The 23,830-nt window shown below is 54.3% G+C and overlaps 1 protein-coding gene across 6 annotated transcripts in view; it reads right to left on the minus strand.

Annotated features, from left to right (window-relative positions):
- Positions 1-23,830, minus strand: part of CCDC33 (coiled-coil domain containing 33) — a 105,718-nt gene that overhangs the window by 52,880 nt on the left and 29,008 nt on the right. For all 6 annotated transcript variants that reach the window (XR_011439444.1, XR_011439441.1, XM_070269052.1 and 3 more), the window contains 6 exons: positions 15,980-16,113; positions 11,821-11,930; positions 10,077-10,193; positions 6,666-6,757; positions 5,329-5,449; positions 212-341 (listed from right to left, as the gene is read on the minus strand). Coding sequence is in view for 4 of the 6 variants with exons in the window: in XM_070269052.1 (XP_070125153.1) it covers positions 212-341; positions 5,329-5,449; positions 6,666-6,757; positions 10,077-10,193; positions 11,821-11,930; positions 15,980-16,113 (704 nt within the window). In the remaining 2 variants the exon portion in view is untranslated. The remainder of the gene's footprint in view (positions 1-211; positions 342-5,328; positions 5,450-6,665; positions 6,758-10,076; positions 10,194-11,820; positions 11,931-15,979; positions 16,114-23,830) is intronic.

Here is a 23,830-nt window from a genome sequence, read left to right on the forward strand (position 1 = left end):
CCACGCGTCCTGGCCCCTGCCCTAGAGCTGCCATTTGGACAAGGAAGCCAGCCAGGCGCTCCCCACTTATCTGCATGCACTGGGAGGCTGCCTTGGGACCTGGACCCCTTAACCCATCCCTGCAGGAGGCAGAGGCAGGATGGGCTGAACACTCTTTCATACACCTGTCCTGATGCATGGCTGCCCTGTTGTGGCACCAGGTGGCACTTACTTGAGGTGGAGGAGTAGTACTCCAGCACAAGGGCTGTGTCTTCTGAGAAGGTGGTGGCTCCATCTCGGCCTTGGAAGAGGAAGGACTGATTCCACACGGGCAGCTCCGGGGGACCCCCGGGCTTGGACAGCTGAAAGCAGAAGGTGGGAGCAGGTAGTGGGGCCACCGCTTCTCCCAAATCAAGGGATGGCTGGATATTTGGTTGTGTAAGTGTCTAGGTATGTCATAAACATTTGTCCCAAATATAAAAGCAATACACACTTAATGAATAAATTTTGGAAAATATGGAAAAGTAGAAAGGTTTAAAAAATCCACCTAAATTCCAACACTAAAGACAACTGTTCATAAGACCATTTCTTTCCACCTTTTTCCCTATGCCTATTTTGCATAATTGTCATCCCAATATCCCGCATTTTTCATTTACTCTTTTTTTTTCTGAAGAAGAAGATTAGCCCTGAGCTAACTGCTGCCAATCCTCCTCTTTTCGCTGAGGAAGACTGGCCCAGACCTACCATCCATGCCCATCTTCCTCTACTTTATATGTGGGACGCCTGCCACAGCATGGTGTGCCAAGTGGTGCCATGTCCACACCTGGGATCTGAACTGGTGAACCATGGGCCGCCCAAGTGAAAAGTGCACACCTAACCGCTGCTCCACCGGGCCGGGCTCTCATTTACTCTTAGAACCTAAGCCTATCCAGAGTCCTAGGGACAGTTGTTAGCCACGACTTTGGTTGCCACAGGATATTCTGTCGTGCGCACATGCCCTGGTCTCTCCCTTCCCGTTTTTCCTATAATTACACTATGTTGAATGTTCTTTGACACATAGCTCTGTATCAAATTACTTCTTCAGTACAAGTACCCAGAATGCAATTGGTGAGTTACAGGACACATGTATTTTAAGGCACTGGATTCATCATGGGTAGACTTTTCCTAAGAGTTGCATCAGCATTCATACCCATGGCTGGTGGTGTCATAGACGCCAAATTAGACATGACCCCTACCCTTGTCCCAGCCCCTCTCTGCCTCACACAGGTTTCCCAGCCCCTTGCAGAGCCCACGATGGGTCTTCATGGGGCATTCGGGGGACTTGACGGCACATGAAGCCAGCAGCTGGGGCACACACATAGGCAATATTTGAACAATGAAATAAGAAAGCATTAACTACAGAACCCCAATAAAGGGCTGTATGAGACATTCCTGTGGGTGATCAGAAAAGCTGTCTTGGAGGAAGCAGGACCTGAGGAAGGCTCTGAAGGAAGATTTGGCAGGTTGAAGGGAGGAAGGTCTTCTGGCTGGGAAAACAGCCTAAGCAAAAATGGGGAGGCGGCACCAAGCATGGCATGTGCAGAGGATGCCTGGAATGAGGAGGGACTCCAGGTGAGAGGTCGAGCATCTGCAAAGGCCGGAAGGTGGGGAGTGGGGCATGGGACATGGGGGCATCAGCCTGTCACACCACGGTCCCAACACGGGGAGGGGCTGGGGGTCACTGGCGCAGACTCTCCAAGGGGCTGCCTTGCCTCTGCCCCCAGCCAGGGGCTGTCAGCAACAGAGGCAGCCGCTCCCACCTCCTGTTCCCACCTCCTGCTCCCCTGTGGGAATCAGTCATCACTCGAAAAGGTCAGCACAAATGCACCACCAGTTCCCGGAGTTATTGATGCAGGATGGCAAAGCATCAGTGGGGGTCCACTCCCCCTGCGGCAGCAGGGCCCTGATGCCTATCTCACTAATGTGCGTGCTCTGTTCTCCGAGGCCCAGACTGAGGCTCAGCTGTGTCTGCCCCTGCCCCTGGGGAGATAAGCTGCAGTCACTTCGGGGCCAGGGGCCCTGAACACAGGGACAGTGACTGGGTTGATTGGGAGTGTTCCTGAGAGCAGCCTCTGGTGGCAGCTTAGGGACAGCCACTTGGCCATCAAGCCTGGGAGTGGCCTTTCAGGATTGATCCTCAAACCATGCCCAACTCAGAGCCATCTCATTCTCCTGGGGCCAGAGGGGCACCCACATAGCCTGGACCATCTGCCATGCACTGCGGCACTCAAGGAAGACCTGGGATTCAGCCCCCTGCTGCCCTATCTTTGCCCCTCCTCGGAAGAAGAGTATTTAATGGAAGCTGGTTGTCCTCTCTGGGGCCTATTAATGTGTCTAAATGGAATCTACAAAGCAAGAAATGGTGTCTGCCTGCCCAGTAAGGACAGTTCCTTCCCTGAATGGTTTCCCAGGATGAGTCCCTCAGGAAAGATCCCTTTGGACCTAGAATTGGGGAGGGAGGGTCAGCCTCTCCTGTGTGTGTATGGGATTGGGGGGCGGGGTCGCAAGGAATCAAGGTTAAACTCCCTTCAGAGCCTGATGCCAGGGCCCTGGTGAAGGTGCTGGGGGCATGTGGGGGAAGGGGAAGCTATTGTCCACAGATGCTGACGGGAAAGGCCAAGGCGGGCTGTGGAATTAAGGAATGGGATTGACTCTCAGCTGTGATCTTCAGCAAAGCCGTTAACCCCAGCCACTGAGGCAGACCTGCCTTCCCTGGCAACACAGCCTTCCTCACATGGGCCCACGGGCCCTCCTCCATTTCCCCCGGGGCCCACCATACCCACACCGACACCCACCCACACACTGCCTGCTCTGCCCAGGTGTAGTGGCGGCATCCTGGGAAGAGTAGCTGAGTGGGGCTGGGTGGGGCCTCAAGGGAGTTAGGACCCCTTGGCTCTGGGCCCAGGTCTGCCTCAACCTCACTGTGTGGCCTTTGGCAAGTCCCTTCCCCTCTCTGGGACCTGGCTTTGTCATTGTCCGGTGGGAAAACGTTTTATGCTCCATGCTTTGAAAGGCTGCTGTGAGGGTTGAAGGAGACAAGGGATATTCTGTGAGGGTGGAAGTTCAATTCACCTGAACTCAGCAAATGTTGACTGGGGGCTTCTCCACGCTGGATGCCTCTGGGGTGCTGCACGGCCTGTGGGGGAGCTAGAGCCAACCCCTGCTCCCCTCTGGAGCTCATTTCTTCCAAGGGGATAGGACACCCACTCCCTCCCACGCAGACACACACACACACTTTGATCCATGCAGAGGCCTAAGCAAGTTGTGAGTTTTGGGAGCTGGGGTGTCTGGGGAGAAAGCTATGACTTCTGACCTGGGGAAGCGAGGACCTGAGGGATCATGCAGTAGGTAAGAAGGAGGAAGGCCATTCCAGGCTGAGGGGCAGGTGAGAGAGGATAGTATGGGCGTGCAGAACAGCCACATCGAGTGGAGGCAGAGAAAGCCTGTGTGAAGTGGAACAGTGAGCTAGGTGGCTGGAGGGGACAAGGTCTGTGTACCTGGCTGACAGTGAGGGCTTTGTCGGTGATAGGACGAAGGGTCCAGGGGAAGGGTCCAGCCCTGAGTGGGGGGCTCTGTGGCTACTTCTCACAGGACAGATGGGGGCGTACCTAGTGGAGGCTGCTGTCGTGGTCTAGACAAGAGAAGATGAGGCAGGCCTTAGAGCTGGGTCTGTAGCATGGAAAGGGGCCCCATGAGAGCTTGGATACAGACTGGCCATAGGGCCTGAGACAGGAAGAGATGGCAGTGCCCACTGAGCCCAGGGCTGCTGACTGGTGCCCCTTCCAGGTAGGGTGCTGGCCACTCCCTCCTTCTCTCCACCTTGTGACACAGAAGCTTGCCCCTGTCTTCTCACTGCTGGCACCTGGGCACCTCTATGCCAGCTGCCAGTGAGCTCTCAACCTGGCCCAACCGCCATGGTGCCAGGTGACCTTCAACAAGTGTCTTGCCATTGCTAGACCTCTGGCGTCGAGTCCACACATGCAAGAGGCACTGGGGGTAAGTCTGTGGCCAGGGGCACCTCCCCCACCAGACTAGTTAGGCAACAAAGGCAGCCAGAGAGGGCCTGGGGGTGGGAGGGGCTCACTCATTAAAGCAGCCAGCGCCTGCTGCCCCTCGAGACTGCCTGCTGATTGGTTCATAATTTTCTGGGCAAATGCAGGGCCATGTGTGAGATGACTCTGGGGAAATCAGGCCGAGGATTGGTTTGAGTTTGAAGCCTCTGTCCCTAGGGTCCCCCCTTCATCCCACCCCTCCCTGGCACCATCACTCTTGTCCGTGTCTGAGCCTTCTTCAAATGTCTTTGCCTTTAACTGAAGGCTGGGGCTCTAAAGGGGTGCCTCATTCTATATTTGCCATACCAGACATGAACGCTGGTGGGCAGACAACAGGAAGGACTTCTCAGGCACCCGTGTCTTCTTCAAGGCCTAGGAAAATGTTGGGACCATCATGTGGGGCAAGCTCCCACTGAAGTGCAGACTATGGGAAGAGATTAATCTGGCTACCCGCTGGACCCAGCCACGATCTGCACACACTTCCCAACATACTCAAACACACTCCCCTCCTCTCCAGTCCTCCTGCACACCCATAGCTGTGCTCTTGCTCTCAATCGCCCTACACCAACCCTTCCTACTGAAAACTCAAGAGACCTGTGACTGGATGCCCGCGTTCATCACCCAGGCTTCACATCCCTCATACCTGATTAAAAAAAATTTTTTATTGTGGTAAAATATACATAACATAAAATTTACCGTTTTAGCCATTTTTAAGCGTACAATTCAGCAGCATTAAATACATTCACAACATTGTGTAACCATTACCACCATCCATCTCCAGAACTTTTCCATCATCCCAAACAGAAAATCTGTATCCACCTAACAATAACTCCTTATTCTCTCCTGCCCAGCCCCCAGCACCACTGTGCCACTTTCTGTCTCTGAGTTCGCCCAGTCTGGGTACCACATGTCAGTGGAATCACACAGTATTTGTCCTTTTGTGTCTTCCCTCCTCTGATTTTTACAGCTCTGACAGTCCCTCCTGGTTTGTTATTAGATTAAAGATTATCTTATGTTAGTGTTTAACCTTTTCACATGTGTGGCTCCTTTCTTCTCCAGGCAGAGAGTTCCTGAGGGCCGCTTCTCCCCAGTAGAGACGCGCATGGCCCTGGGTATGCGGCAGGATTCAGTACACTCTTAACAGTCACGTGAACAGCCGACTGACTGAGTGAATAACTGAAGGAGTGGGTGAGTTACGAACCAGTGAGAGGGAATGAGGAAGTGAATGAGGAGGAGTGAATGAGGGAAGGAGCCATACCTGAGGGCACCCGTTCTGGCTGACTCGAGGAACATCAAAGTTCATCACGGATGGGATAGGGAAAGAGAGTGAGGTGATGGGCAGCCCCAGGGATGTCGGGTCCTGGTTTACCTGATTGACCCTGGGGAGGCAAGGAGACAGGGGTCAGCACAGGAGTGCTACGAGTGTCTGGCACACTTGGCTCTGTGCCCAAGCCTGGCAGCCAAGGGCTCCCACGTGGGCTCTGGATTGATGTGAGAGAGGAGAGTGCAGTGGCCCACGTAGTTCAGGCCTGGACACCTGGACAGGTGATGGGCCCTGGTCCTTCTTATCGCCGCCCAAAGCCTTGGGAAAGTTCATCTTGGTCAGGAAATGGGCTGCAGCCCCCAGGTTCCCTTCCTCATGACTCACTGTGGCCTTGGCCACATCCGAAGGCCTCAGCTGCCCCATCTTTAAAATGGGCCTTGCATCCCTGCCTCACCTGTGGAAGACTTGCCAGAGTGATGCACTCCCAGGGTGGGAATCCCAGTTTAGGCTTGTGGGATATGGAGGCTGCAGGGGCAGGATTCAGGGTGTGTGTGTGTGTGTGTGTGTGCATCTGTGCACTGAGTGAGTACATCAGTCATCTTCATTCCTCCTGTAAGCAAGGCGGGTTCACAGGTCATCAGAACTCAACAGGTGGCACAGATGAGTCAGGGAGTCCTCTTGGGCCATCAGAGTCAGTGGAAGTGACAGAGGCAGACAGCTGACCCCCAGGAGGTGGTGCTGTCACAGAGGTCATATGTTCACTGGGGAACTCACTGCAGTGTGCAGCCTCCAGTGGCCAAACCAGCCTGAATCCCCTCCTGAGGAATGTGAATCCACCAAGCCCCAAAAGGGGTCTGGGGAGGACGGGGATGAGCCAGGGCAGGGCCAGGGAGACCTCCAAGATGGTGAGGGAAGGGACTCCTAGGCAGGGCTAAAGGTCATGATGTTCTGAGTTGACCCTTAGCCTGCCTCCTTTGGGGACAACCATGGGTTGGAGGCTTGACCCTGAACTAGAGTGGGGCAGGGGGAACTGTGGATGTGATGGGGGTGAGATGCGAGGGAGGTTTGGAGGGGCTGAAGACACCTTCTCCTCCTCCTTACACTGGCTCCCCTCCCAGCCTGCTCTCAGGAGAGGTCTGAACTGCCCCTGTCTAGGGGCTGTGGGCAGCTTCCCGGGACCTCAGACCCAGTGGGGAGGTTTGAAAGGCTTGGGATGGGCAGGTTTCTATGGCTCCTGGAATCATGGCCTGTGGTGGCAATGACAGCCTTCTCCCTCCTTGTCCTCTGCCCTCCCCTTGCTCCTTGCCCACACCCACCTGGGCCCCACTCACTTAAAATCCTTGTAGTTGGGAACCACCCTGGCAATGACCACCATGGGGTTGGGATTGTTGGCCAGGGGTTCGTTGACTCCTCGCAGAAAGACCTGGGGAAGAGAGGAGGCAGGTGAGCCCCTGGGGGCCTTGGGCCCTCTCAGGGACATGGGCAGCTCGCCTGACAACTTCCTCCCCAACAACGGGCTCGTCCCTGCCTCCACACCTCTGCACCTGCTCCCGCCTGCTCCTGCCACACTCGGGTCTCTCTCTGCTCAAGGCTGCCCTCTTTCAGACCCTGGGCTAGGCATGGAAGGCAGGAGAGAAGACACACATTCTGTGCCCGCACACTGCCGTCCCAAGCAGCTCTGACCTGGCTCCTGGCCCTCACCCCTTACTCGCCAATGGGCTCCTATTCTCCCCTCAGTCCTCACCCCAACTCCTTCCAGCTGTGATTCCTGGGGCTCCTTTTACTTCTCTGACCCCTCACTGGCTCCTGTTTCTACTCCTGCCCCAAACCCATCTCCATTCCTAGGCAATCTGATACCCAGTGGCAAAAACTGCCTTCTTAAAAATGAATTGAGTCACGTCATTCCCCTGCTTGAGGCCGTGCAATGAGCACCTCCCACCTCACCACGCTTGGAATGAATTCCATAATTCTTACCATGATAGCCAAGGCCTGCAGGTGTTCGCCCATTGCCCCTCGGCCCACATCTGCTGCCAGCCTTCCAGGACTCTTTTTGCTCCAGCCTCTTTCTTCTCCCTCCTCCAACATGCCCCACTTGTTTCTGCCTCAGGGTCTTTGCACAAGCTGATCCCTCTGCCTAGACTCCCCACTCCTGCCCTCACTTACTCAGTAGCTGGCTCCTTCTCTTCCTTTAGAGCTTAAATGTCACCACCTCTGAGAGGCCTTCTCTGACTACTCCTTCAGCCCCTGAATTGCCTCTTCTATAGCACCATCATAGTTTGTGTTTAATCTAATTTCTTTCTTGTTTATTTTCTGTCCATTTGACTCAAACCATTTGTCCCCAGGGGCAGGGACCATGTCCATCTCATTCACTGTGGTATTCCCAGCTTTTAGCAAAAAACTGGCAAAGAGTAGGAGTTCAATATATGTTTGTGGGATAAATGAGTGCTGTGTTTATGAAGAAGAAAAGAGGAGAGAAGAGGAGGGACAAGTTGACTGTGTTTATGAGTGAGAGACAGGGAACCCCAGAGACCTGGGCGGGGAAGCGGGAGGAGACAGTCAGTGGCCTTGGGGAGGGGCGGGTTGAGCTGGTCTTGGAGGATGGCTGGGATCCTAATTATGTGGTGCTGATGGGAAGAAAAGCAGGAAGGGGAAGGGACTCTGGACACGGCTGAGGGGCACGCTGGAGGCAGCCCTCAGGACGGGAAGAGGCCCTTGCCAGGTCTACTCCAGTTGGGTCACTGTCACCACAGCCAGTCGCTGCTCCATTCTGGGGCTCAGTTTCCCAACTTGTACACTGAGGGGTTGGACCATACTCTCCCTGGACCTTCTAGCTCTGACCTTCAATAGGAGGAGAAGACCTGCCAGTAGCAGCTTGTCCTGGGTCCCTCTCTCTTTTCTCCTCCCCCTCAGTACCCTCCCCTAAGCCCCTCTGCCAGGACCCATCTCAGCTGCTTGCCAGCTAACTCCACACAGGTGTGAGCTGATTGGGGCTTAAAATAGTTGGGCCTTTCAGCTGTCACTGGGGGCTCCAGAGATTGAAACCCTTCACCAAAGTCAAAGGACTGAGTCTCTGATGGTGGCATTTCAATCTTTGGATGGGGGTGGGGATTTGGCCTTGAGGGATTTCACTGGAACACTGTCAAACCCTATTGCTCACAGGGACTCCAAAAGGTATAAGGGCTGAGGGGCAGTCTGGGAGTAGGGGGAACTAATTTACAACTGTTCTGTACTGAATGGTCAGGTGTGAATGAGACAGCTGCCCAAGCACACCTACTCATGACAGCCTGGGGAGGAAGAGAGCAATTTCTTCTCCCGCTGTGCCATCAGGCGCAGACAGGGAAGACATCTGTGCCGGGGCAGGGGAGCAGGTGGGGGCTGGAAGGCTGAGGGGCCCAGATGCTATGGGATGAGTCAGAGGGTTGGGAGGGGAGTTGGGCAAATCCACAGTGGGCCCCCCTGCAGGCCAAGGTTTTGCCTAGGTGTTGTGGGTGTGGCCTCCTCCCTGTGGGGTATGACCTGGGGACAGCAAAGTCAAGCTTTTGTCACTCTTCCTTGCTGTGTGTGTGTGTCAGCGGAGGGGGGGGGGGCGCAGGGAGAGAGACAGAGAGAGAGAGAAAGCAAGCTGCTGGCCATCCTCAGGAAAGAACATGATAGAAGAGAGTGGGGAGATGGGAGCAGAGGGCACTTGCAGGTCTGACACATGCTGGCATCCAAGAGGTGGCTGTGGGGATGCAGAGATGTGGGTCAGGAGCTCTAGGCTGCCATACCAGACTCCGCTTAGGTCTCAGTGTCTCCAGCTGTGAAATGGGACTAACGAACACTTCTTGTCCTGCCAGCTCACAGTGCTATGGGGCAGGTCAGATCAGCCATGTTGGGGCAGGGAAGCCCAGAGCTTGGGCCTCCCGGCTGTGCCCTGATCATATTCAGGCCATGGCTGGATTAGAGTCTGTCACCCCTGGGCAGTTTAAAGGCTGGGGAAATGCAGAGGGCCCAGGTTCCTGGACCACATCTTCCTGGAGCATCACTGGTCCTCCTGAGGCTGCTGAAAGGCCCAGGGTTAGAAGGTAATGGCAGGGGCTCGGGGAGGAGGCATGTGTGGAAGCTATGCCCAAGCTAGGCCTGGCCCTGGCCTGGCAAACGGAAGAGGTTCTTTAAACAGATGCTGAATGAATGTATGAACACCTACCTGGAAGACCAGCCAAACCTCTTCAGAAACAGAACTCAAGGAAGGGTGGGGAGGCCCTAAAACTCTCACTTCGGGAATGTATACCCAAGGTCAGGGGTTACTACTCCAGGAGTAGACAGAACAGGAGAGAAAACAGCCAGGGAATGTGGGCCAAGGAGGGGGCTTTTCCTCCCTCCGTGAGATTCAGACAGACAGAAGGCTTCGGGAACCTCCCGTCCAGCAGCAGTCCCTGCATGGTGTGTGAGGAGCAGAGCGAGGGAGGGCAAGGTTAGGGCAAGACAATGTGCCTGGAACGTCCTGGAAAAGGTTGGGTAGGCATCGTATCTTCATCTCCGTCCACATCATCCCCACCATCTGTCCCAGAGCTTGTTCTTCACAAACTGCTCCCACTATTCTTGAAAGACCTGGTTGCTTTCTCCCTTCTTGATTTCTTCCTCTCATACTCCTGCCCCACACTGTCAGGCCAGCCAGAAGCGGTCAAGGGCAGGGCCTAGGGGCCTCTCCAAGCTTGGTCCCTTCCCGCCCCACCACATCCCGAGGGCCCCAAGCCCAGCACCTCCAGAGCTGTGTGGTTGCAACCAACATAGCGGGGGATGAAGCTGCTCTTCCGAACGACTGTTGCGTACACTTGGGTCTTGGCAGTGTCTTTGTCAGCTTTCCCAGACTGGGTGGGCTGGGGACAGGGTGGGGGAAGAAGACACACAAGAAGGAGAGTGACTAAGGGACAGACCTGGCCATAAATCCAGTCCTCCGCAGACAATCACTTGGCATTGCTCCACTGGGACTCCGAGCTGATAATTAAAGCTCATGGTCCCTGCGAGCCCTTCCAAGGAGATCAATATAATAAATCTTCCCTTTTCTATTTGAATATTTCATCGCCCTCACAAGGACCACAGCCTTCCTACTCTCTCTGTAAAGATGTGATAACAAGGCCTGGTAAGTGGACAGAGACCCGGGAGGATGGGTGATGCTCCCAGAATTACAGTTGAAGTCCTGTCTCCCAGGTGAGTCACTAACCTCTCTGGGTCTTCGCTCCCCTGCCTGCCCCTGGTGCCCTGTCCTGAGACCCTGGGCTTGGGGTTCTCCTCGGAGCCTAGGGCAGATAAAGCCCCCTGGGGCCATGTTTGAGGAGTCTCCTGGAAAGAAGGGCAATGCCAAGGCCTGGGAGGGGAGGGAGGAGGGGAACTAACCCCAACTGAGCACCTACTGTGTGCCACGCACCTTGCTACGGGCTTTAAGCCCATTATTGCATGCCATCTTCCAAGTGGCCACGCAAAGAGGCGTATTGTCTTAATTTTGCTGATGAGGAATGGAGGCCTACCCCTAGGCAGCTCCTTATGGATATACAGCAAGCAAGCAGCAGATCTGCTTCTAGACAATCTAACTTCACATTGTTCTTTACTCTAAACCACTACAAATGTCTGAGTGCACATTGTGGGGGGGGGGGAGGTGATGATGCTTCTGCTTATCTCTGGCCCAGTGCCTGGCATACAGTAGGGGCTTAATAGGTACTTCAGCAGTGAGACAGTGAATTCTCCTTTCCACCAATCAGCACTGGGGAGAGGGGCAGGCAGGGGAGCTAGCCTGGGGGCATTCAGGCCATGGACTGAGGGACCCTGAGGCTCCCCACTCCAGGCTCATGCGCAGTTGTCCATTGGATGGGTGCATTCTGGGGAACACTTTATCTCCCACATACCCCAACTCTCCTGGGCCTTCTTCCTGCCATGGCAGTGCATGGAGGCAGCAAAGAAAGAACTGACTTGGGAGACATCATGACCTGGGCTCACCCTAGACTCTGCTGCTCTCTTGCTCTGTGACCCAGGAGGAGAGGGGTCCTCTCTCTGAGTCCTAGTCCTATCTCTGCCAACTACAATTCACCTTGAGCATTAGAGACTGTGTGTATAGTGTCTAGCCCAGGACTGGAACATAGGAGGTACTCTGTAAATACCATATTGCTTTGATTTTTAGATACACCCCCACTCTCTCAACCTATATGAAATCAGAATACACCTTTAGTTGGTGTATTCATTTAATGTGGTAGATGTTCTAAGCTAATTGGGCTGTTTTATGGAGATGAATTTGGAGAATTCCAAAATCTTATGGAAATCACTCCTGTCTACCTGCCAGGAGCTGTGTTTCCTGAGCCCCACATGGTCCTAGACTTGTCATACTACAGGGTGGACATGGGATGCCCTGGGATGCTCTGAGGGCAGAGCTGTGGGCATCAAGGTGGTTCCCACCTGCTCTCTCCCTACCTGTCGCAGGCCCACGTGGGCCCAGAGCCTAGAGCTCTGACTCACCGTCACCAGCTCAAAGTGGTAGGGGTGGAAGACACGCAGGTACTTGATGGGGATTTGGTAAGACAACAGCTCCTCTTTCTTTTTGTTGTCTACCACCTTGAGGACTACATCTAGAGTGAGAAAAAAAATGAGCACAAGGTCAGGACTGGGCTTAGCTGACCACTGTCCCTCCCAGTGAGGTGAGAGACATTGCTGACAGTAGGGGAGCAGGTGCCACATTGAGGAATCAACATGTATGCACATGTGTGGAACACACACATGCACACTTCACAAGCACTGTCTGAGCCCCTGCACAGGGCAAGACTCCATGCTAGGTGCTGTTAGGACCCAAAGATGCAGTTCTCTCCTGTGGTCCAGAAACTCCCAACCCAGAGATGGACACACACAGAACCGAGTCCAGCCCCTGATGGCAACAGACACACATGTGCACTCACAGAGACACACATGTAAGTACCCTTTCAGGGACTAAGGCTCCTTCCTTTGGTCACTGGCTTCTCAGGCAGGAAGGGGAGGGATTCTCTCTCACATGTTGCAGATGGAGAAACTGAGGCTCAGTAAGAAAAAGCAATCTGCTCAAGAAATCTTTCAGGGGCCTGCCCCATGGCTGAATGGTTAAGTTCACACACTCTGCTTTAGTGGCCCAGGGTTTCGCTGGTTCAGATCCTGGGTGTGGACATGGCACCACTCATTAGGCCATGCTGAGGTGGTGTCCCACATGCCACAACTACAAGGACCCACAACTAAAAAATATGCAACTATGTACTAGGGGAATTTGGAGAGAAAAAGCAGGAAAAAAAAAGGAAGATAGGCAACAGTTGTTAGCTCAGGTGCCAAACTAAGAAAAAAAAAAAAAAAGAAATCTTTCAATGCAAATGTCAATAAAAGTCTACTCCAAGAAAATGAAAACTAATCTAAACACTAAGAATAATGCACCACTTAGAAAACTCCCACCAAAGAGACTACGTTTTGTCATAAAATGCATGAACATTGGGATGAATTTTGAGGATAAATAACACCAAGGACCTGCAAAAAATCATGGCAGTGCTACTTAGTGAGCACCTACTGCATGCCAGGCATGGGGATGGGTGCTCCTGAGCCATTATTCCAACAAAGCCCCACCACAATCCCTTACGTAGGAGTCACCATCTCTGTTTTTAAAATGGGGATGCTGGAGCTCAGAGAGGTTATATAACTTGATCAACAGCACACAGCTGGTAAATGGCTGATGGGAGAGGCTGGAGTTGGTGACCCTTGAGGCATCTTCCCACTCTGGAAGTCTATGATTTGAGAAGGAAGAGGAGATGTGGAAGGAGGAAAGGAAAAGAAAGATGGAAGAGGTGGGAGAAGGAATGCGGAAGATGGAGGAGGGAAGGAGATAAAGGAGAGATCTGGAGAAGAAAAGGAAAGGGAGGATCAGGCCGTACCTGAGGGAGATTCTTGGGTAGCCCCTTGCACTCTGCCTCTCTTCTTGAGACAAGGACATTTCAGCACCACGGACAGCTGCCAGCTCAGCAGGCGCAGCAGGCTCGGAGCCCAGGGCTGCTGGGGCACTTGGAGCTGAGTGGGTCATCTGGATGAGGGGCTGGAGGAGGAAGCTGAGGGCTTTTCTGGTTACTCTTCCTTTCTTCCTCCTCCTCAGAGCTACCCTGGATGCACTGAGAGGGAAAGACACTTGCCAAAGTCCCTCAAGAGCTGGCCACATGCGATCCGTGATCAAAGGAAAGAGTGGAAAATGAGCACCAAAAGGACTTCAGGCTGCCTTGAAGAAAGTAGAGTAAGGCAGAGGATTTCCAGTCAGCAGATCTGGGTTCTAGTACCAACCCATCAACTTGCTCTGTGACCTTTAGCCAGTCATTTAACTTCTCTGAGCTTCATGTTCCTGCTCTGCAAAACGTTAACACTTCAAAAAACAGTCTCTCTCCTAATATTGTTGTAGGGAGGGGAATGTGTTTTTCAAGCTATAAAATTCTAAGCAAATGCTCCTCGTTGCTGTCACTATTTCCCTCCTTGTTAACCGTCCGTAGCACTCCATACACTCACCCAGCCCTGAGCAGACTGAAAAAACTTAGCTGGGGGATTCCAGTGCTCTCAGCCAAAGCCACAACAGTAGCTGTGGAGGCTGCAGCCCCTCATGGCCACTACCCATGGGCCCTGAGTCCCTAGATCCAGCTGGACCTTGCTGAGGCTGAACACGGTGGGGGGGGGGGGGGGAGTGTCCTGCATTTCTCCCCCTCCCCCAATCTCTGGAGCTCCATGTGGGCAGTCGCAGAGGAACTGTAGCTGGGGGTAACGGACAGCATCCCTCCCTGCTCCTGTCTCCATGCTACAAACACGCCTCATCAGTTTCCTCTCTGGGCATTGTGCCCCTCTGGCCTCCCACTGCTCCCTTTGTGTGGCCAATAAGCTGTTTCTGCCATTTCTGCTGTCGCCTGCTTTGGCCCTGACACAGGGTGTGTAACTCCCCTTTGCTTTTCATTAACACATCCTTGAGCTACTTCCTACCCTTCCCCCACCTCTTGGCCTGGCCCCCATCTCCCTCACCCCCCACCGCATACATCACCACAGCAACCGGTTCCAACCAGGTTCCAACAAGCATCCAGCTACTTCAATCTGCAAAGAGGCACCTGCCGATATTCCCTGCCTGCCCATGAGGCCTCCCCACCCCCTGTCCCTCCTGCAGTAAGTCCTGCTCCCCTCTCTACTGCACAGATGGGCCCCAAGGCCACTGACTCATCACACCCTTTCCTGGACTCACCCTGGATGTGTAGAACTTAGGGCAGGATCCCAGCCCAGGTCCACTCACTACAACCTCTAATCCGGCCAGCCACAGAGATGCGTGCACACACACACGCTACACATGTGCATGCACACACACACATGCAAGACATATATATATGCATGCCTACACAGTCACAAGCACTTACACACACACAGTGTTCACATATGCACAAGAACTAGCACGCAGACATTCACACACAGATGCACACATGCATTTGCATGAAATCCTAGGTCAATTTTCCCTCCTCTTTCACATTTTCTCAAATCATCCCAACAGCCCACCTATTCCTTTACAGGCAGAAAAAAAATCCTCTGGCTTGACCCAGAACAAGCTTCTTCCCCTTTCATTGATGTTCCTCCTCGTCCTTTTCCTCTCTCCTCTTTTACCATCTTTAGCAGCTGGCTTTCTGCTCTTTGTGAGGTGGACGAGGAGTTCTGTAAGTGCCTGGTGAGATTTCAAGGGGAGAAGTAAAGCCTGTCCTCTGAGGGAAGGACCACCTGCAAGACGGGGGCCTGAGGTTCTTCTGACTAGATACTGCAAGAGTCATGGTGGGCACCTGTGGGTCTGTGCTGACAGTGCTCCATGCCAGCACCCACAGTAACCATGGCAACAGTCAGTCAATACTCCTGTGTGCCTAGACTGAGCTCTGGCCTGAGAGTGGAAATCAAAACACAAATGTGGCGTGTTATGCATGTATACTGATACCTTAAGTTGCCTGCAATGTTCAAATTTGCCAAAACACAGGGACTGGAAAGGCTTCGGGGGATAAAGGAGAGAGAACTATCAAGCAGCTTCTATGAGAGTGGATCCCAACCCTTGGAAGCACAGACACCACTGTCTGACAGTTGGCAATGCCAGGGGAGGACACAGCAGGATAAACAGCCATTCTAGGGAAGCAGCCAGAACACTGGAGCTACAGTGAGAGCATGTAAAGCTGAGTCCTAGGTCCTCTGCTTACTGATTACTAGAGCTTGAGCCAGTTATTTTAAGTTCCCTGAACCTCAGTGTTCTCAGCAAAGCCATGGGAGCAGCATTGTTCCTCCTGGAGGTGTGACTCCAGTGAGCAATGCATGGGGACGTGCAGGAAGCTGTAACGTGCCGTTTCCGTGGGAGACGGCCATAACCACAACCATGAAAATAATAACAATGGTCATAAAACAGATAAGCTTTCATTGTCTGGAAAATTCATTTATGTGGAACAACTTATTTTTCAAGAAGGCTGGGGAGATGAGGCATGACAGTATTATGATTTTTTTTCTTTAAAGTGCTTTTAACTGAGCCCAAGGAGGCATTCAGGTAGCTTCCAGCTGAGTTGAGAGGGGCCTGCCCCTGCCTTACATCCCCTCCCGCACACACCAGCACCCCCCACCCCCACCTCACCTTCTCGCCCTGCGTCCTCTGCTTGGATCTCCACTTTGACTGTGTCTCCCCAGCTGGGGGCTTTGGTGGGCTCTGAGGTCACAGATGTGACTGCCTTGGAGTTCTGGTTCTTCGCTTCCTCAGATGTGGTTTTCCTGGGGAGGGGAGGGCAGGCTGAGTCCAAGGGAGGATGTCCTGCCTACTGCTCATCTCTCCCGACTCCACTGTCCATAAATCTGAGCAGAGGGTGGACAAAGCACAAAGAGCTCCCTCCCAGGCAGAGACACTCATGTTATCTCAGGCCCAAGGGACGCCTGGTCTCTCTCCTTGGCTGCCCTGCCTGTCTGCATGACCACACTGTCTCGCTGGCCACTACTGAGGCCTTCGTGTAGACTCAGGCACCAGAGGCTGAGGGCGGGGGTGGGAGAGTGGGTAAGACACCTGGCCTTTCTGACTTCCTGCCCCTGCCAAGGCACAGCTCCCCAGCAGGCACCTGTGTGCACAGACTCCTCGCCCTGGCCCTCTTCTCAAGGTTCTGCTCAGTAGGAGAAGCCTCTGCACAGGGCGGCTGTGTGGTGGGTGCCCACCTGGCCGGCCTCGCCTTTGACCTTCAGTTCCTGAAGCTTCTGGTCCATATTCCCAAAGCTTGGCCCAGCTCCCCCAGCTCTGAACCCTTTCAATGGAGCACAAACATGCTACTGGCGTCTGCAGCAGCCACTGTGTGCGGGGCCCTGGGGTGGGCACCTGGAGCTGTGCATGGGGCAGGGTGGGGGGGTGGTGAGGGGTTTCTGGCTCTTAAGCACTCACAGGTCATGCAGGGCTAGGCTGTCCAAGGTGAGGTGGGAGCTTGGGCCCTCTGCATCCCAGTGCATCCCACAGGTATCTGAGTAAGTGTCCCTGAGATCCTGAGCCATCAAACAGCTCAGTGAGAGAGTTAATACTTCTGTCGTGCAGGTTATTGTGTCGGGCTGTAAACGGTGCTGCTACATTAACTGCAGCAATCGCGGGCAAGGAGTCATCCCAGGGAGCCTGCAGCGTGGGGAGCCACACACCCTCCTCGGGAGGGGCAGGCATCCACGCAAACAGTACCCCAGGGTGGGAAGCAGAGACAGAGCCTTCCCCAGCCTTGGTCCCAGTCCCAGAGGCCCCCAAAGGGAGTGTGGGGCAGGAAGTTGTCCCAGAAGCTCAGAGCCAATCTGCCTCTGTGTTAGCACCAGCCTGTGGTTCTGCCCAGCCAGCTGGTTCCTCTCCTCCAGGAGGCCCTCTTGGACCATCTGGCCCTCACTGCTTCCTCAGTCCTCTGCACTTGAGTGACACAGTGGCCTGGCTCCTTGCTGTACACTTGTCACAGCCCTATTCCTGTGGACAACCTTTCTTATGGGAGTCTGGTCTCCAAGCTCCAGGGGTCAACCGAGGACTCCCCTTCTGCTTTGACTGAGAGGCAGTGTGGCATGGTGATAACAACAGGGTCCCTGGTGTTGGACCACCTTGGTTCCAAATCCTAGCTCTACACCTTACTAGCTGCATGACTTTGGGCCAGTTATGTCACCTTGCTGTGTCTTACTTCCTTCATCTGTGAAGTGGGGGTGATAACGCAGGGTTGTGCTGGGCATGAAGTGAGTTAATATGTGTAAAGTGCCTGACACATTGCTAAGCACCATAAAAGTGTTCGTCATTATCATCATCATCATTTTAGTTGCCCTGGCCCAGTGTCTCCCCATCACGACCCTAATGCTGGGTCTGCAGCTGGGGGTCTCTGGCTGCTTTGACTAAGGTGTGGAGACCTGGAAAGAGCACAGCCTTCAGAGCCACACAGAACCAGGTTTTGAGCTCACAGTCATCTCGTAGCCAGGTCAGCTCCCCACTCTGAGCCTCAGTTGCTTCCTCCCTCGGACACTGGCTGTAAGGACTGGAAAGAAAGCATGTAAAGCTCCTGACACACAGAAGGCCCCAGTTCAGGTTATTCCCTCATTTGTGACATAAAACAGCCTGGGTGTTTCTTAAAGGGACCTGACTGAGGGCAGCATGAGGGGGAGAAAGGGAGGTGCTGAGGGAGGGCTGAGATGAGAAGGGGTACATCTCCCAGACGTGTGCCCATCCACACACATTGCCTCCCCACACCTGCAAAGGGGCCCTTCTGGCCCAGGGGCACATGGGAGGCTGCCAGGCTGAAGCAGAGAAGCCATCAAGGCTGGCAGGGCAGTTGAGCTGAGTCTGCACCCCGCTTGGGGCCCTTCGTCCCAGCTCTGTGACCTCTGCTGACTGGGGGGTGCAGTCTGCGCCCTTGCTCCTGCCACTCTGGGCCCTGGTTCTCCCCCTCGACAGCTGCCCCCACAGTCAGGGGCCTCAGAGCTCACAGCAGCAGCCTCTCACCAGCTATCATTACGCCTGCTCTGTCCCTTCCCCCACTCTGCATTAGCCTCCACTCCTCCCTGAACTGTGCTCAACAGAGGAAGGAGGAAAGAGAGCAACAGAAAGGTGGATGCATCTGGGGAGGCAGTGTTCCAAGGAGGTGTGTAAGGAGTCCTTCTACTCCAAGACCTCGAGCCTGCTCCTGCATGGGCACATGGTATTTTGTATCCGTGGGGGCCTCCCAGTGCATGAAGAAGACAGAACCAAGGGGTGAAAGATGGACCTGAGTCACAAGGAGTGCAGTGACAGAATTCAGGTTGGAACCCATGACATGTACTTGTCAGCCTGTCTTCCACCTTCCTGATGTCTTCAGCCTCTTGTCCCCTCCCCTTCTCTACACAAGCTCCTGGATGTCTGGCAGGAGAAATTCCAGGTGGAAAGAGATGGGAAAGGCCATGGACAAGGCCAAGGGAGCCTACCACCGGTGCTGACTTCGTCCAGGCAGAGAAAGAGTTAAGCAAGCATCTCCCCTCCCTTTCCTCAAACACACATCAAAGACCGGGTCAGGCTAGGTGAGTGGGGATGAAACAACTCTGGAGGGGTGTGGCCCCAGGGGAAGAAGGGAGGCTTTTCGCAGGTGGAGGGAGACTGTCAGGGTAATGTCTTTTCCTGGCACTGCTGACTCCTCCGGGCCTTGATGCTATTCTAGAAACTGGAGAGCTAGCGGGACTTCTGATTTCTCACAGAATTGGAGAAGGGGACCAGCTCACTCCATGCTCCCAGTCCCCATTCTGCACCCCCAGCTGGGCATATGGGAGGCTGTGTTCTAGGACCTGCAGGCCCCTGATGGAGCTCAGGTCTCCCAGCACAGTCTCAGAGCCCAGGGGCAAGACTAAGATCCTCCCTCCCTGTCCCTAAAGTTCTGGCCTGGCTCTAGCAGTCAGGGCCTGGTGGGGAGCTGCCAGGTGCTGCCTGCTGTCCTGGGACTCAGACCTAACGCAGCCGTGGCAGAGGGGCGGGGCAGGGGGCAGCCACACCAGGATGACACTGGGGTTGGGTTCAGAGGCCCAGTGCAGCAGTCCTGGGTCCCAAGCTGCCAGGAAATGTAAACCTCCCTTGACCCTGCCCACCTCCCAGGGTGCTGGAGGGATCTGTGCGTGATTGACAAAATCCAGCCAGGTGGCCCTGGGGCTCCCACCCCACCAGGGCGTGGGGGTCAGGCCGAAGCACAGCTGTAAGTGGGAGGGAGAAGGACTTTGCTTTCCTCTGAGGTCATAACTAAGGGAAATGCATTGTCTGGTTCCCAGAGGTTGCAGCTGTAAGCGGAGGTGAGCAGTGGAAAGCACAGGGCATTGATGGAGAGGGCGCAAGCTCCTGAGCCACTCCCCGCCTCTGCCTGTCCTCTGAATGCTCTCTAGGGCACACATGTCAGAGGTGGAACCAGTGTGCCACTGTCCCTGCCTCCTGGAAGTCTCCCCTGAACAGCCCCTCTTCTTTGATGCCCCTCCATCAGCACAAGCATAGGTGTGCATGCATGGGTGTGTGCACACATGCACATACACACACAGGCTGCCCCAGAGAGGTTTGTGTGCCACACTGTACCCGATCTCTGTCCCCAGCCCCCGGTCTGCCAGCCCTCAAGCTGCCTCTGAGCTCTCTAAGCCCACCTCCTGCACCTGCCTTCCCTGTCCTTTTGGTTTCCCATACTCCTCAAGGCATCAGAGCATGAACAACTGTCATGGTCTGGCCTCCTCTGCGGCAGGGCTTCGGAAGGCGAGGATGCAAGCCACCTGGCTTGGCCTGAGTGCCAATCCCAGGGCATCCATCAGGAGATCAGGGGAAAAGGGAGGGCCCCAATTCAAGCCTTGTTCTGGCTGCCGTAGTCCTGGCTGGGCAGGCCCCTGAATCCTGAAAGTCTGGAGGGAAGCTCCCAGAAGCCCTGGGGAAGGAGGTGATTGGGCAGACTGGGAAGGATGGATGATGGGCAGAACTTTTAGGTTGATGGGTGGTGGAACAAGAGGTTTTGTGACCTTTTGACCTGGTCTACCACAGCCCTGTTGCTCACTCACCTGGGAAACAGGTTCAGATTAAGATTCCTCCAGGCCAGATGCTGGGTGTGTCATGATTGGGCCTCCTTCAATCCTGAGAAGGCAGGGCAATTTCCCTCTACCTGTACCCTGCATGCCGGCCTCTGAGCCAGGAGGGCCAGCCTCCCTCATCCTCCAGAAGGCCAAGAGGCAGCCAGACTCCCAGGCCTCAGGTCTAACTCCATCCCTGGAAGGCACAGAAAAACCCAACGGCCACTCCTCGACCCAGGAGCCTCGCCTTGTGCTATAGGGACAGGCTGGAAGAGTTGGCCTTGGCAGAGATGTTCACGTAAGTGGGGTGCTCAAAGGCTGGATTCTTGTGTTTCTGACCCTGCCTGGGCTGGACTGGGGAGGGAAGGTTTCCTTGAGGAGGCAGAGCTTGAGTAGATGGAGAGGAGGACCTTCCCAATGGGAGGATAGAGCCTGAGGCTTGCAGGGGACCATGAGCTGGCTCATGGGCAGGTCTGGGGAGGGGTGGCTGGCTGATCCAGGGTCCCTTCTCTCTCCTCTCCCACTTCACCAGACGACAGCCCATCAACAACGGCCCCAACTCCATGCTTGCCCCCTCCCCCAGCTCCCAATGTAGCTGGTCCTTGTGGGTTTTGAGCTCTTGGGAGGCTGCCACTTAAGGCATGAGCAGGGCTGTTATTTTCAGCAAAGTGATGGGCTCTCATCCTGGGTTTCATTTATTAATTGGACTCTAATGAACCATCACTAATTGCCAATGGTGCTATACCACTACAGGTGGGCCTCGATTTAAAGGATAACTGACTCTGGAGCAAGGTGGGGGTGTAAACTGGAAGCCAGCCAACTCCCCATCCACATGGGCATGGCTCCTCCCTCTGTGGGAGTGGGGACTGCCCTGCAAATAAGAAATGGCAATTCCTAGGAACTCTGAGATGAGCACTTTGGCAAAAGGGTGACAGACTCTTGAAAAATCACATGGAGACAGAGGCAGCCCCTCCTCTCCAGCTCTGCTAGGCCAGCCCCTGGTCCAGACTCCTGGGACTCAGCTCCTCAGTACTGCCCTGGAAGCGGCTCTTGGGCTGGGAAGAGGGTTCAGATCCCCCCAAAAGGACAGAAGAGGGGATGACTCTCAGATACATATAGATAAGGTGAAGCCATGGAGAAGTCCTTGACCCCTGGGAGAAGAGGACAGTCAGCGAAGCTGGCTGCAGAGGTTGAGTCCGAGTGGGCTGCTGGTTCAGGAGGAGAAGACAATGAGGAGAGGCCCAGAGATCCTAGCTGAGCAGAGGTATTTGGTTTGCATGTAAAAACTGGATAATTTCACACAATAATCTGGATTTCTGGCTTCTCTTGAAAAATTGCAAGTGCAGACAACCCAAGCCTGCATTTCTTCAAGGCAGAAATCAGGGCAGGTGACTGAGGCTGCTCCTCTAAATGAGCCACGTGCTCTTGAGTTTGCCACAGTTGCTTCTACTCTCTATAGTATCACACACCCGGCCAACTTCAGCATTTATGAAATTGGCTTAGGCCCTGAGGTCACTAACTTTGCCGTCCTTGGTGCCACACCTTCTGACAGAAGCTTACCCTGTGTAGGTAGGGGTGGGAGATGACAGAAATAGGGAGAGCATAAGAGCAGGAGAAGCTGAACTGGAACCCAAGCCCCAGCTCCCTGCCCACTTCCCTATCACTCTTTCATAGATGCTAGACAGTGTGGCATCTGACCCTGAAGCCCACGGGGGCCAGGCAAGGGAAGAGGGAAGCCAAACAAAGCCTGGAGGGAGGACCACACCTCCTGGCTGCTCACGATGTCTGGGGGTGAGGAGAAGCCCGGTCAGCAGCCTTGCCCATGCAATGCAAATAAGTAGACAAGACAGCCTGTGCATAATGCAATGAGGACACCAGGAAGGCCCCCGCTGGCCTCCTTACTGCCTGGAATCTCCCCATTAATACTTGCTTCTCTTGGGAAGCATTGACCTGTTGGGCTGCTCCTCCAGGATTCCTGCACCCCTAGGGGAGAGCTCATGCTTTTTGGGTCTCAATAAGTATTTCAGGCATGAGAAGACCTCAGGGGCTTTGGGTAGCAGCAGTGGGAGAACATCTGGAAAGAATCCTTGTGGTTTCACTCTGACTGGGAATCTCAGGCCAACCCTCCTTTTAACCACTGACGCCAGCTGTGTTTACGACTCTGGAATACAGGGATGTTCTCACTGAACAAAAATCCTGAGGCTCTGAGCCTCAAAGGACTGACATCATTTGGAGCAGGTGTGGGTAGGTCAGGCCACGCCCTAGGCTGGGGGTCTGCAGGGGAGATCAGACCGCAGATTCCCAGGCCCTACCAGGGACCTTCTCCCCACTGACTGCCTTTTCCCACAGGCATCCTGCAGGGGGGAGGGAGCCTCGGCCTCTGCCAGACAGGGACAGTCATCTCCATCTGCTCTACTCCCCCGGCCAGCCATGCAACCTCAGACAAGTCCCTTCCCTGCCCTGGGCCCTGGCCTCCTTGGCTATCACAAGGGGCCAATGAACTGGCCTCCCAGGGCTGCTGTTTTAGAGCTGGAGGGCCTGGGAAGCGAGCTCTGAGAGAGCTCAGTGCAGGACATCGGCAATGGGGCTGCTCTCTTCCTAGTACTGTCCCACCGTCGCTGTCACTGCCGCTGTGAGTGTTATTGTTATTTTTGCTGAGCCCAACCCTCTGGCTGCTGAGACAAGCCTAGAAGTCACCTGTGAGTCATGCTGGGCCTCCACCCACTCTGCCCAAATTCCAGCCCTCTGGGGCCCTTGGCCAAGGCCCACAGCCAGAAAGCGGAAGGTGTAGGCAGCCCAGATCCCGGGAGGGGTCTTCAGACCAGCCACTGCGTCTTCTCTGGAAGTCTGGCTCAGGGCCTCAATGCTAACAGCCCCCTTTCAAGAGGAGCAACTGCTGCCTAAGGATCAAGGCAGGGATGAGTGGAAGGAAGTTTTGGGTTTTGGAATCCTGGATCTTGGCTTGAGTGACACTTCTGTGTACTAGTTCTGTGACTTTGGACAAGTCACAGAAATGCTCGGAGCCTCAGTAACCTCTGTAAAATGAGGATGATATTTTCGCTAGTTCACAGGACCAAGTGATGACTAAATTATCTGAAACACGTACACACACACAGACACACAGACACAGACATACACACACTCTCCTAGCACGTTTGCTAGGTATGTGGTAGGCGTTTGATAAATACAACCTTCTTTAACCTCCCTCTCTTACCAGGATCTCAGACAATTGTCCTACTTTCAATACCATCCTCAGCCAGTCACCAGGTCAGGGGTCAGTCTGTAGCTAGGGTCAGGGCTCAGTGTGTGACTAGGGCTCAGTCTATGAGCAGAGCGAGGCCTTAGTGTGTAACTAGGGCTCAGTCTATAACCAGGGTCAGGCCTCAGTGTGTGACCAGAGTCAGTCTCATTCTGGGGTCAGGGTCCGGGCTCTCAGGCTTAG

Source organism: Equus caballus, chromosome 1, assembly GCF_041296265.1.
Source record: "Equus caballus isolate H_3958 breed thoroughbred chromosome 1, TB-T2T, whole genome shotgun sequence".
Taxonomy (NCBI): domain Eukaryota; kingdom Metazoa; phylum Chordata; class Mammalia; order Perissodactyla; family Equidae; genus Equus; species Equus caballus.